We start from the raw sequence: 13,689 nt of genomic DNA on the forward strand, positions 1-13,689 counted from the left end.
TCCACTGAATCATGTATCTTTCACCCAATCACACAATCTCTTTGTTACATCCCAAAACTTGCAGCACAGGCAAACACAGCAATTGCTGATGGTCTGTCGCTGTAAAACAATATACATGTTAATCATACAGTCATTTTGTTAAAATTAACAAATCATCTTATATGCCATGTCGTTTTTTTTTTTTTTTTTTTTTTTTTAGTGTTACACACATCGCCACTTATTGTATATAACTAACCCCTCCCCCATTTCCTCTGCCTTGCGTCTCCTATTTCAGGAGTGTTGAAACAGGGGAAGTAAAGCAATACATCAAGGACATTCAGCTGTACCACATGTTCCTCAAACTTTTACTCACATCTGAATAAGAACTTATTGGGTGCAACCTTAGATTGATACGAGTGGACACTTCTAATTAGCATCATCACTGCAGGCACATTTTAAACCATCGGAACATGCAATTTGGAAAGATACAATCAATACTGGAGCCCTGTCTGGAATATCTTATAGATAACACAGGTTAGTATCTTCACATTGCTGCTTATGCATTACCAATTAGCAGCCCCCCTCCCCCCTCAACCCCCATATGAAATTCCTGAGCAGAGGAGAGGGGTGAGATGGGAGGGAGTTCTCTCTGAAAACACATCTCAAACAGGACAGGAAGAAGTTTTTTTTTTTTTTTTTTAGTACTACAAGTGACATTTTGGAATGTGGTGGGGGGGAGGGATGCCTCATGGCAACCTTTGTTCTCTATAGGATTCAAAATCCTCCATCTTGAAATAAGAAATGCTGCTCATTTCATTTCTCTAACTTCAAGTTCTCTCAGTCACTTCCATATACACTTTTCCACCATAACTCAGCTTGCACCAGGCTATTATTATCCTTTAACAACTTCTCTCTTCAACTATCAATACACTTATGCATTAACTGTCCATCTTTTAGTGCTGTAATCTCTAATTCTAGGACTATAAATCGTCACTATTTAAACACACACAGATCATTAGGGCAACAAAACTTAACCAGTTCATTTCTGAACGTTTAACACAAGCCCTTTCTAATTGCAAACACTGAGACACTTTTTCCCTTGCCATGAATTAACTTCCTGACTCTGCTGTGTCTTGTCACTCACTATAGCCCCCCTTCACAATCACAGGAGCTCTGATGTACACTGTCTGTAAGCTTCTAACAGATTTTTTGCAGCTTTTCAATCCTGCCAGCCTAGCATAACATTCTGTTTCACATTTTAACTGTCAATTCTCAAATCTTGCCCAATTGTCTACTCATGTGTTAACTAGGAAATAATTTGTGGGACTAGACCGTGCAACAAAGTTTACATGTTGGCAGTGATGGAAACAGAATGATTTCAAAGCGGGATGCGACCGTAAACTTACCACCCGGCCAACATCTCACACAGACAGATAATCTTAATACTTCTAAAATACTTATACTATATATACATAAGAGTTAATTCAAGCTTGTATCCTTCTGTTCCCGGAACAGATATCCTTATATAGTGCACTATCTCTTAACGATACGGACTCAAATGAGCCGCTTACAATCAACATTTTATAACGATATGGACCCTATGATATGAGCCGCTTAAAATCAACAAGCTCCCTGAGCTTTTGCGCGTGTCCCAGACATCGCAATCCACTGAAATCATAAATAGATGGTTCGACTTACTTGAATGGGATTTTTGGTCATTGCTCCCAGGTCCAAGGCGGACAAAAATTGATGTCTTTCACGGTAGACCTGAAGAGTTGACCCTCCCAATCCCGGACTGAGTCCCCAGATCTGTAAGGAAATTTTTACTCTCTTCCCTAACGGTGTGTCCCTTAACACATGATTTCAGTGGCCAGCTTGAATTAAGCCTTACCGGTACCGGGAGAATGAAGAAGATAGACCACATGAACACATGTCTATTTCCAATCCATTCTGGTTTATTCACAGCTGGGAAACAGTTTTAATAGAGGGGGTTGAGCTTCCTTTACATCCAATCATATGTTAGCATTAGTATTTGACCAATAGTATGGTCACACATAAGCTCTGCATTAACATCATAGCTGACTCATAGACAACAGCATTTGACCAATCAGGTATATACACATAGGCTAGCAGACACTTGAGTCAGATGTCCTTTTATGGCTAGAAGGCTGTTCATACTTTCAACATGTATGGATTTCATGAAACAGTTTAAGGAAGTGTCTCACATTCCATAGGGGGGAGGGAGGTTTTGTAGTGCACTAACCAAATGTAATACACGTGGCTAAATGAGACAAAATGGAGTCACATATATCCCATCAGGGTGTTTTAGCGGAAATTTTTTTTTTATTTGCTGCTCAGCGGTGTAGTTATTTCTTGTAAAGCCTTTTGTGACGTGTATTAGCGCAAACAGAAAAAATACCTGTTCCTGCTCTGCGGTGCAGTTATTTCTTGTTAAGCCTTTTGTAACGTGTATTAGCACAAAAAAATATATATATTTGCCATTCAGCGGTGCAGTTATCTGTATTAAAGGTTTTTGTAGGGTGTTTTAATTTCCTTTTTATTTATTTAATCTAACAGTATGTCAGGCAGAGAAGTGCACGGCCCTGCTCAGGGGAGTGGCAGAGGCTTAAATGTTTCTGGCAGAGGTCGCAGGAGAGTAAGGGGCCGTCAACACAAACTTATTGCTGACACCATCTCCACTCTGTCGGGGGGCTCTACTTGTATAAGCATTTATTAGAACAGGTTCTGTAGACATCTATGTGGAATCAGCTGACGACGGTGTAAAAGGAGTGCGCTTCTTCTTGGCGCTAACATCGACCTGTAAGGCTGAGGTCATGCTTGATTTATTTGGTCAGTTTTGGCCCCGTGACTTCCCAAATAAGTGAAGTGTGCAGTGATTCTAAGTGCAACGCTTGTCATCTGCATGTCATACGGACTCACAGTTATATTTCACTACCAAAGCAGACTCCCTATACGTGTTACTGCAAGGCACAGTGTTCTACACCACTATAAAGTCTCTCTGCAGCCAGGAATTAGCCTTTCTTTACGTAATTCGCTGTAAATTTATTCTCCCAAAAAATTCGGCAACCGGCAAATCGAATTGTTTAAAAATTTGTTTATCTCTACCCAGAATGATCAGCCTCCCACAACATTGAGCCCAGGGCTGCAAATCCCCACTGCCATAGTATGCTACAGCATTACCAGAGGCCATCTCAATTAAGTACACTTGTTGAGAGACCTGTCATTTAACGACAGGTAATGCAGCATATAACAACAAACCACAAAACAATAATGGCCACTAGGTGGCAGCATAGTAGTGGAGAATGTACCAATTCAGAACATAATTTGAAAGCATTGCTCCATTGCCTGACACACTCAGTTAATGACAAAAATGTATGTCCTCTTGAACGTAAACTGTACCAATTCAGAACATAATTTGAGAGCATTTGCTATTGTCTAACATACTCAGTTAATGACAAAAATGTACATGCTCTTGTCTATGAGCCAATATGCAGACAGGAATAAAGTGAATTGGTCATGGCGGGTACTATTAATAAATCTGCCCAAAAGCCTTTTTAATAACTTCACAGGAAAGCAGATTTTTGTTCTTCATCTCAGAGTTAAAAGGAAATATTTATGATCTGTTAGACTACAGTACAGCTCTGCTTGTCTAATACAACCCCCGCTGAGATGCTGCATAAAAATTCTCTATCAAAGCCCAAAGAAAAGGCAGAGGTTTTTAGAAAAATAAGGATAGAATTTCTTTTTTTATACAACACATGCTATCACTACTCTTTTTCCTTGGTAAAACATTTTTTTTTTTATTAAACAAAATAATTCTATGAACTATCTGGATATACTTTAGGAATAGAGGAAAGTCTAGAAAGGGGTCATAAAAGGCAGTTCAACAAGTTCAAACTGAAGACTTGTACTTGCCTGTGGCATATGGCTTATATGATCAAGAAGATTTTACGCACACATGGACAATTTTACATTAGCTAAAGTGAAATGGCTGAGTACATATGGTTTGTTTTACTTGTCTGTCAGTTTTTTTGGTAGTATCTATGACAGACATTAACTTCTTAAAGGGGTTATCCCACGGATTTAAAACAGAATTTACCCACATGCTTGAAGGACTTTCTTAACTTTCTGTGGGTGGGCAGCAATTCATGGCAATTAGCTTTTGTTAATCCCTTCTTCCTTTGCATAGAAAATAGTCCCTTACCTTAAGCCCCAGGGATACTTATGGAATGCAATGCCCTCACAATTTCCTTCTCCGCTGTCCGCTGTTTCACTACTTTGATGCCCAGTTCGGTTCGATACTAAGCTGTGCTATGGGGCAGCTTAGTATCAGTTCTGGTTAGAGAATATAGCGCAATAACAACGTAGCACACATCATGTTCTCATCAGTGGCCACACATCTGTGGCAGTGGACCCACGGGAAAGTGCAGCAACTGAGAAGTCTGCAGGATTGAGAGCCAGGGGAGACCACTGGGAGTGCTTTACCTCATTTGTGGGATTTGTCACATATCCTGCCTTCATAGTGCATGTGCCTATAAGAGCCAAGCCATGCCCCCTGAGTTCCTACTGACAAAATGGTTGAGGAGAGCAGAGTATTGTCTTATACTGTGTACAAGGTATCTAGGTATCTTTCAGAATGATTACACAGAGAAGCATTGCACTCTCCTTGTCGAAATGATGCCAGAATGTGCCTGGTGGCATTTTGACCAGCATGGTGTGTGTATGTGTTCGGGAAGTGCAGACCTCCTGGCTGGGGGTGTAAGCAAGAGCTGGCTGTTGTGTTGATACTTGTGACATGATAGCTCCTCACATAGCTTGTGCCTGGCCTCCTTGCCCCTGTCTGGCTGGGAGTTGTAGAAGTAGATAGCAGAGCTCAACAGAAGACTGGAAGGAGGGGAGTGTTATTGTTTTATATAGGACTGTATGTTACAGAAGACTGAAGGGAGAGGGGTGTTATTGTTTTACATGGGTGCCGTGGCTGCACATCTGTGTCAGTGGAGCTGGAGGAAACCACAAGAGCTGAGAAGGCTGGGGGGGGTGGGGGGTGGGGTGCAGCGGCCTATTGCCAGCATCTGGGGTATCCCTTGCCGCTTATGCGGTTTCTATGAAATATGTCCTTCTTATAGAGCAAGTAAACGTGACGCCAGTTGCAGTTAAGCAACGAGGACGTGGAGTCCCCTTTGTACATGGTAGTGTTGGTACTCAGATGTAGATTTACCAGAGTGGTGTAGAGTGGCCTACAATGTCTCTGTAGAGGTTATATGCACGTGTCACGGTGCTCCTACCTGGATAGCCTTGGATCCCAGACGTGGTGTAGTCCAAAGCAAGTGCAAAAGGGGGGTTGTTAAACTTGGGTGATGAATAAGTTTAATAAACAGAGTCCAGACTTTGTATTAACGTAGAACACAACTTTACTTGGCATAAAAGGTAATCCAAACATTTTCCAGACTTTATCTTGGTCATCAGCAGGTATTGGCTTAACTGGCAGGCAAACACTTCAGCAACAATCTCAGCTCTGCTATGCGATATCTCTCTCAGCTCTGCTATGCTTGGCTGGAGTAAATAGGAAACTCTTCCTCTTCTGCTGGAACTTAGCTTAGCTGTCTGTAGTCTGTCTCTTACTTTATCTTTAATCTTAGGAACTTCTTCCTGGCATCAAGCTCACTTCCAGTAGCTTGGGGTTAAGGCAATGCAAGCCCAAGAGGGGAGAAGCAACCAGATAGGCTTCAGAGGCAGGGCCTCTGGGCCTAGCAGAGCAGATGGTGCTCCTCTAGCCAACACACAACCTTTCCCCAGAAAGGGGTAGGCTAGACTAACCTCTAACTAACTCCTCCCTCTCTAGAGAAGGCTGGAAAGAACTAGAAGGTTCCTCTCCAGAGAAACAAGCTCTGCACAGATTTGCCGCCACCTACTAGTAAACCAGGCACATTACACTTGAACAGTATTTCATAAGGAAATAACTACATACACACATTGAAGGAAATGGCAATAAATATCTGAGATGACACTGGATCACACAATGCAGATAGTGGGGGTACAAAAGGAGGTGGTAATGCCACTCTGGGGCATTACATTGGTAACTAAGAAAATCGCAGGGATCAAGGAGGCTGTGGGGATGAGACAGACTTTATTTTATTTTTTTTGAGGGAAGGGGGGTGGTGTGTTGTATTGTACTTTCTAAGGAAATCAAAATTCTGGTATTGTGACATCCAAAGTCTAGAGAGAGATATAGCTATACATTTCTGTGAATTTAAACATGGTGATGAATGAGTGAGATCACTAAGGCTGCGTTCACACGAGCGTGTCCGGATTAGTTCCGGATGCGTCCCGGTGTGTTGCGGCAAACCTGCGCAAGTAGGAATGCAATTGCAGTCAGTTTTGACTGCGATTGCGTTCCGATGTTCAGTTTTTATCGCGCGGGTGCAATGTGTTTTGCACGCGCGTGATAAAAAACCGACTGTGGTACCCAGACCCGAACTTCTTCACAGAAGTTCAGGTTTGGGATCGGGGCTGTGTAGATGTTATTATTTTCCCTTATAACATGGTTATAAGGGAAAATAATAGCATTCTGAAAACAGAATGCTTAGTACAAGGTCAATTGAGGGTTAAAAATAATTAAAAAAAATTAACTCACCTTCTCCTCTTGTTCGCGTAGTTCTCCCGGTCTTTAGTTCTTTAAAAGATAAACTATGGGCTAAAGGACCTTTGGTGATGTCAGATCACATGCTCCAATCACATGGTCCATCACCGCGGTGATGGACCATGTGATTGGAGCATGTGATCTGACGTCACCAAAGGTCCTTTAGCCCATAGTTTATAGGGGAAGGGAACAGTGAAGCTTCTGAGCATGTTATTCCACCTCTGAATGCAGGAGAAGGTGCACCAGAAGAATAAACAAGAGGAGAAGCTAACAGAGAGGAAAATTTCCCCTTATATTTTGATTGCATTTATGTTGCAATAATATTGCATTTAAATGTCCTATTCATTGCACTTTTTGTGTGATGATACTTTTTTTGTGTGTAAATGACACCATTTTTTTCAACTTATTTTTTCAGCCATGTGGAGGATACTACAGGAAACAGATTCCTTGTGGCATCCATACATGCCTTGATTTTCTTCATACTGAACCCAACAAAAACAATCACTGTTTACCTCTACATGAAATCAGAGGTAAACAGAGGTACAGCAAGGCCTCACAGAAGTATATGGGTGCCCTTTTATAGGCTTCAGGGTTCAATTCATAGGTTAGGTTATATGGCATAATATTGTAGATATGTATACGAGCCCTGAGGCCAATTATATCTTATTAACCCCTTCAGCCACTGTGACATACTGGTACATCATGGTGGCTGGGGGAATGTATTGAGTGGGCTGCTGCAGTAAGCCTGCTCCACACAGGCGAGTGCCAGCTGTATAATACAGCAGACACCCAGGCAATGGTGCGGAACGCTGATCGCACCAATCCCCATCATTTAATAGAATCTCTATTAGGGTGAATGAGACGAGGGATCAAAAGCTCCCAGGTTCTAGCCCCCACCCCCGCCCCCCAAAGAGGGTTAAAAGTCATTATTATAAAAGTAAAAAAAAAGTTTAAAGAAAGAAAAAAAACATTAAAATATTACAAGTTTAAATTACCGCCCTTTCCCAATTTTACATATAAAAATATATAAACAATAAAAAATAAACATATCAGGTATCACTGCATCTGAAAATGTCTGAACTATTAACATAATTTTTAAAAATTCCCGTGCGGTGAATGCCATAATGGAAAATGCAAAAAAAACATCCCTCATACATCTCTGTGAATGGAAAAAGTTATGGCTGTCAGAAAATAGCTATACACAGAAAATGTAAAAGTAGTAAAACAAAAAAACAAAAACTATATGCCGTATTCATATTGAGCCAGAGAATAAGGCCTCATGCACACGAACATATTTTCTTTTCATGTCCGTTCCGTTTTTTTTGCGGACCGTATACGGAACCATTCATTTCAATAGATCCTCAAAAAAAACTGAACTTACTCCGTATTCATTCCGTTTCCATATATCCATATTTCTGTTACGCAAAAAAAATAGAACATGTCCTATTATTGTCCGCATTATGGACAAGGATAGTACTGTATTATTAGGGGCCAGCTACTCCGTTCCGCAAAATACGGAATGCACACGGACATCATCCGTATTTTTTGCAGATCCATTTTTTCAAAAACTCACTGAAAAAAAGTGGCCTAAACGGGTGAACATGCTCCAAACCCATACACTGTAGCGTGTCTATAACTGGGGGAGCAATTCCTCCGTATGCGGTCCGCAGACGACGGCAATCCCCAGCAAAAAATGCGTACAATGGAGGATGCCGGTGTGGACCGCATGCACCACAAGAACATCTTACACAAAATGATACATTGTGCAGATGAAAAAATATACATACACAATTCACTGCAAAAAATGCACCAAAATGATACGCAACTAACAATACTAGCTACTTCCTCAGGCCGATGTTAAAAGCTGAGTCACCGTGACGTGGTGCATGAGGGGCTCCGATATGTTCCTGACTGGAAGAAATTTGCAAAGTTCTCAGCTTTTAACATCGGCCTGAGGAAGTAGCTAGTATTGTCAATTGCGTATCATTTTGGTGCATTTTTTTGCAGTGAATTGCAGATTTATTTTTTGCGGACCGCAAAATACATACAGTCGTGTACATGAGGCCTAAGGCTGTCATGTCATTTTTAATTCACAGTGAATGTTGTGATGTCTGAACCCAAAAAACCTTGGCAGAATTTTTTTTTTTTTCTAATTTAACCCCACAAATATTTTATTATATTTTCCAATAACAGACATGGTAACTTAAATGGTGCCCTTAAAAAAATACAACTTAGGGCTCATGCACACGACCGTATGGCTTTTTCAGTGTTTTGCGGGCCATTTTTAATGGATCCGTTTTTCCATTTTTTGTTTCAGTAGTGTTTCCGGTTCCGTTCCATTTTTCCGTTCCGTTTTTCCGTATTGCTTATACCGTATACAGTAATTACAGAGAAAAAATTGGGCTGGGCATAACATTTCCAATAGATGGTTCCGCAAAAACGGAATGGATACGGAAGACATATGGAGCATGTGTTCCTTTTTTGGGCGGACCTATTGACTTGAATGGAGCCAAGGAACGTAATTTGCGGGCAATAATAGGACATGTTCTATCTTTGAACGGAAAATTGGAAATACGGAAATACAGAAACTGATTGCACAGGGAGACACTTCAGTTTTTTTTTCGCAGACCCATTGAAATGAATGGTTCAGTATAAGTAACGCATACTGAACTAAAAAAACGGCCAGTATACTGAACGCAAAAAACGTTCGTGTGCATGAGCCCTTAGGGTGCAGTCATATCACCGTTTAGCTTTCCGTTTTTTTGATCCGTCAGAAGAAGAGAGAGAGAAAAAAATAACAGGATCCAGTTAAAAAAACGGATCCTGTTGCATCAGTTGTCATCCGTTTGAGCCATTTCCGTCTGAGATCCCATTTTTTAGACGGGGGGAAAAAGTCCTAATTGCTGAACTTTTGTTTCTGTCTAAAAAACACATCTCAGATGGAAATGACTCAAACAGATGACAACTGATGCAACTGGATCCGTTTTTTTTTTTTGTTTCAGAACAAGCCATTGCTTTGTCCGATGCTATTATTATATGTGTATAAACATGTGCAGGAATGTGCCCCCAATAAGATTTGTAATATTTTTGTAATGTAGAAAAGTAAATTTAACAGTGCGGTGTGTTATTAAACAGGCTGTTAAGCATACGTTTACCCACAGCTTTATATGTCACTGTCACTCTGACAGTGGTAGGCTTTCAGTGAAAATCCTCTCTGGCACCAGTAAGGATATGGAGGCAGATTGGTTGGTGGCAATTCAGCACTTAGAAGATACTGGCCCAGTGGTAGTTTGGTGAGAAGTGGCTTGGCTGTAACCCCCCACCTTGCAGCAGATTTTTAATGCTGGTTGTAGCAGTTTACTCTGCTGCCTGGAGTCTCAAGATTTTACTTCAGAAAACTTGGTTTGTTTTTCTCTGCAGAATCTGTAGCAGGAGCTCAGAAGGTTGCTTCCTCTCCTCTCTGTCTCTTGGCAGAGAGCAGGACCAGCTCTCTCCTACCAAGAGTGGAGAAACTGGGTGATTAGACCTCTTCCTTGCAAACCTTTGCCAACCATTTCTTGCTGGGAACTATGGCCAGAAGCAAACAATAAAATACATAATACAATGTAGCTGCAGTCCATCTTATTCAAAGTCTGGTCTGGTTTATAATGCACGTGACCTATTTTGGCTTATTGTCAATTACCTAATTCACTAAACCATAAAAGTGAAAATTACTAGAAGTTTAATTTTTATTTTTTTGCTTTGCACATGATTCTCTGCATCCTCATAATCTATTAGCTGTTCATCATATTGCATTGTTTCTCTGCAGACATGAAACGTCTATCCATTTTTGTTCTTGCCTGGTTGATGGTTCTTGTTCAGTCTCACATTGTTTTTGAGGAGAAGTCAGATAAAACCAACAGTGGAAGCCCTGCCCGTTTTCCTGATCTTCTTCCTCCCATTTCCATAGTAGGTCAGTTTTTTATTTGCTCAATACAGAAAAATACAATATTAAATACAATATGAAAGAGAAATATATCACAATATTTTATTGTTGCCCCACAGATTTGAAAAAGACATCAAAAAGAGTAAGCAGAATCGATGCTGAAAAGAATAAACTGGCTAAGGTATTGTTTTCTTTCTGCTATGCAAATAGGATGTTTTTCTCTATATCGATCTTTCTGAAGGTTTCTGTTAAAAACTAAAGATATTTCTTTTTTATTACTGAAAGGTTGCAAACACATACTACCATGTTAATCCACACCAATTGCCCCATATTAGGAGAGCAAAATTCCTTCCTGACTATAAATAAAATAACATTTATGTCAACTATTGGTTACTTACTTTATGACAGAATATTACAACAGAATTTTGGAGCAATCATGATGCATAATGTTGCATATTAGGCAGGGACGTAGCTATAGGGGAAGCAGGGGAAGCGGCTGCTTTGGGGCCCTGACCCATAAAGGGGCTAATTCAGGCGGAGGAGGACTAAAAGATTTTGTCAGGGCCCCTTCAACAGTATTACAGAATTAAATTATATTCAGTGACAGAATAGACAGTGTAGAAAACAGATGGAACAGCTGCCGGGCCTGGTCTGAGAGAGCGATCTTTACTAGCCACAGAAATGGGGGCGGCATGAAAGCAAGGGGTTGCGAAAAAATTACTGGGGGAGGTGGGCCCCATTCAAAAATTTGCTGGGGGCCCCAGTCATTTCTAGCTACGCCACTGATATTAGGTCATTCTGCACATACCCCCATTTTCACCCCTCCAGCCCCGCTGATATGAGCATTGGAACATTTCATGCTCTGAGGCTCTCCTTTGCCCAGTGCTGTATCTCGTAAGGCAAGGGCTATTTTTTTATGTTTTTAACACTACTAGGCAGAGACTTCCGCCTCGCAGTGTTGCCGGTGACGTCACTGGCTCTGATGGGTGGTCTTTAGCAATGCCCTAGCCATTTTACAGGCTAAGGCAGTGCTAAAGCCCACCCATTACTGTTGGTGATGTCACCAGGCTCACTGCTAGGCAGAAGCCTCCAACCCCTTTAAGGCACACCTTCTTGAAGGGCTAGATGTAGATCCTTTATATAAAGGTAGATGCGCCAAATTGCTACAAATTGCACCACATTTTGGTGCAATTATGCCAAAATCTAAATGCACTCACATTACTAAACACTGCCCACTAAACAATACTTATCAAGAAAGGCATCTAGAGCCTTTTGAACAAATAATCAACAATCACAGCATTGTATGGAAGAGAGTTTCATATTCTCATTGCTCTTACAGTAAATAAGCCCCATCTAAGATAATGGTGAAACCTTGTCATAGTTACAGACCTAAATGTAAAAAATAAATTAGAAAGATCCTGTACTGTTTATTCAAATATGTGTTTTGCTCACCTGCATAGGAGCCATTGTCTTTGACTCTCTGAGCTCTCAAGGTTGGTAAATAGCTTGAAAACATGAAACACTTCAAGCATGATTTGAAGGGTCATAAATGGAGTTAGTACTCTATCATCAATACACATTGAGCAGTCATGGTTGAACTAGGCACAGTCATGTAACATCATAGCAAGGTTCAATTCCATGTAGAGAGATAGGTTTTCTATTGTCCGCTGATTATTGGAACTAGAGATGAGCAACGTTTTGAAAAATTTGATTCATAACAAATTACTTTGAATCGCTTTTCATTGTATGGAGCAGATGCAATAACCCCTCAGATGCTGCTTTCAAAGCTAATCAAAGCATCTGAGACTCATATTCAGGTACTCAGGGGGTTAATTCAGGATTAATTTTTTTTTTATTATACCCACCTCATCCACTTGATCATGGTGAGGCCGTCTGCTCCTGTCTTGATTGAAGAAAACCTGTTGATGACGTCACCGCGCGTGGCTAGCATGATCATGTGGTGACGTCTTCATGCTTGCCGCAGTTTCTTTGAAGGGTTTCTTTAATGAAGATTAGAGCGGATGCCCTCTCAGCGAAGTGGAAGAGTTGAGTCTAATTTTTTTATTTTCAGCTACCATTTTAGGAAAAAAATATTTGTTACCGCGAAGCTCGAGGAAATTCAGATTCGTGGCGAATTGAATTTTTCCTAAACTTCGGATCAAATTCCACTTCAGATACTTTGATTTGCTCAATACTTATTGGAACATTTTGGGGAGCTTCATTTTCCAAGGGAGCTCTGAGAAATGGGAGGTGGAATGATCGAATAAGCCAGTTCTACTTTACACCAGTTTGATAAATAACCCCATTTTAATGTAGAACTTTTTCAATACTTCTGAATTAAAGACCTTCATTTCAGACCATGCAAGGAGATCTGGCTCTTTTGAGGGTTTAGGAGAAATTGAAAGAAGGAGCTACCTGAACTAGAACTCCAGAAATTACAATGTATTCTACTTGTTTTGCCAAGGACTTTTGCCATAGCTAGATTTAGAGTCATTCAATTTGAGACCATCAATATTTATGAAATAAAAGAGCTACATTTTTGGAAAAACGATCTATTCATCTAAATATCACTAGAAGTTTATAAAAATCCTGAGTCACAATATTCACTGTTATGAGACACATTTAAAGGGGTTTCCAGGCTATTGAGAAAAATATTATCGAAGCGGGAAAATTGATTAAACCCCATTCCAGCTTCCCAGCTCCAGTGATCCCCACATGTCTTTGCTTACTTCCATACATGCATGTGCAGTGGCCAGGAACGGGTACGCTGACGCCACTTTAATGCAGTGGCCGGGTCAGGTGGATAATATATCCTGTATTTGTCGTGATGCCAATTGAAGCATGTGCAGGGTACTATCCCAGGGCCCTTCCAAGGTGTTATAACGCACGTCCCAGATTAGGAATGCCAGAGTGGTGTAATGGCCTATAATGTCTCTGTAGGATTGTGATAATTGTGTCAACGGTGTCTCCTACCTGGGTACGGCTGGACTCCTGGCTCCTGGGTCACTTGCAATAAATTTGAGTGTAGTGATAGTAGGAGTAATAGAGAAATTTTGCAGGAGAAATGATGTCCAGACCTTTAGATGAAGTTTGAATGTTTCTTTACTTGAAATAACTTGCATCC

The 13,689-nt window shown here is 40.7% G+C and overlaps 1 protein-coding gene across 4 annotated transcripts in view; it reads left to right on the forward strand.

Moving 5' to 3' along the window:
- Positions 1-13,689, forward strand: part of LOC121004073 (agouti-signaling protein-like) — a 316,124-nt gene that overhangs the window by 275,740 nt on the left and 26,695 nt on the right. For all 4 annotated transcript variants that reach the window (XM_040436152.1, XM_040436151.1, XM_040436153.1 and 1 more), the window contains exons 2-3: positions 10,449-10,592; positions 10,685-10,746. In XM_040436152.1, coding sequence (XP_040292086.1) covers positions 10,451-10,592; positions 10,685-10,746 — 204 coding nt within the window. In that variant the 5' untranslated portion in view covers positions 10,449-10,450. The remainder of the gene's footprint in view (positions 1-10,448; positions 10,593-10,684; positions 10,747-13,689) is intronic.

Source organism: Bufo bufo, chromosome 6 (assembly GCF_905171765.1).
Source record: "Bufo bufo chromosome 6, aBufBuf1.1, whole genome shotgun sequence".
Lineage (NCBI taxonomy): Eukaryota > Metazoa > Chordata > Amphibia > Anura > Bufonidae > Bufo > Bufo bufo.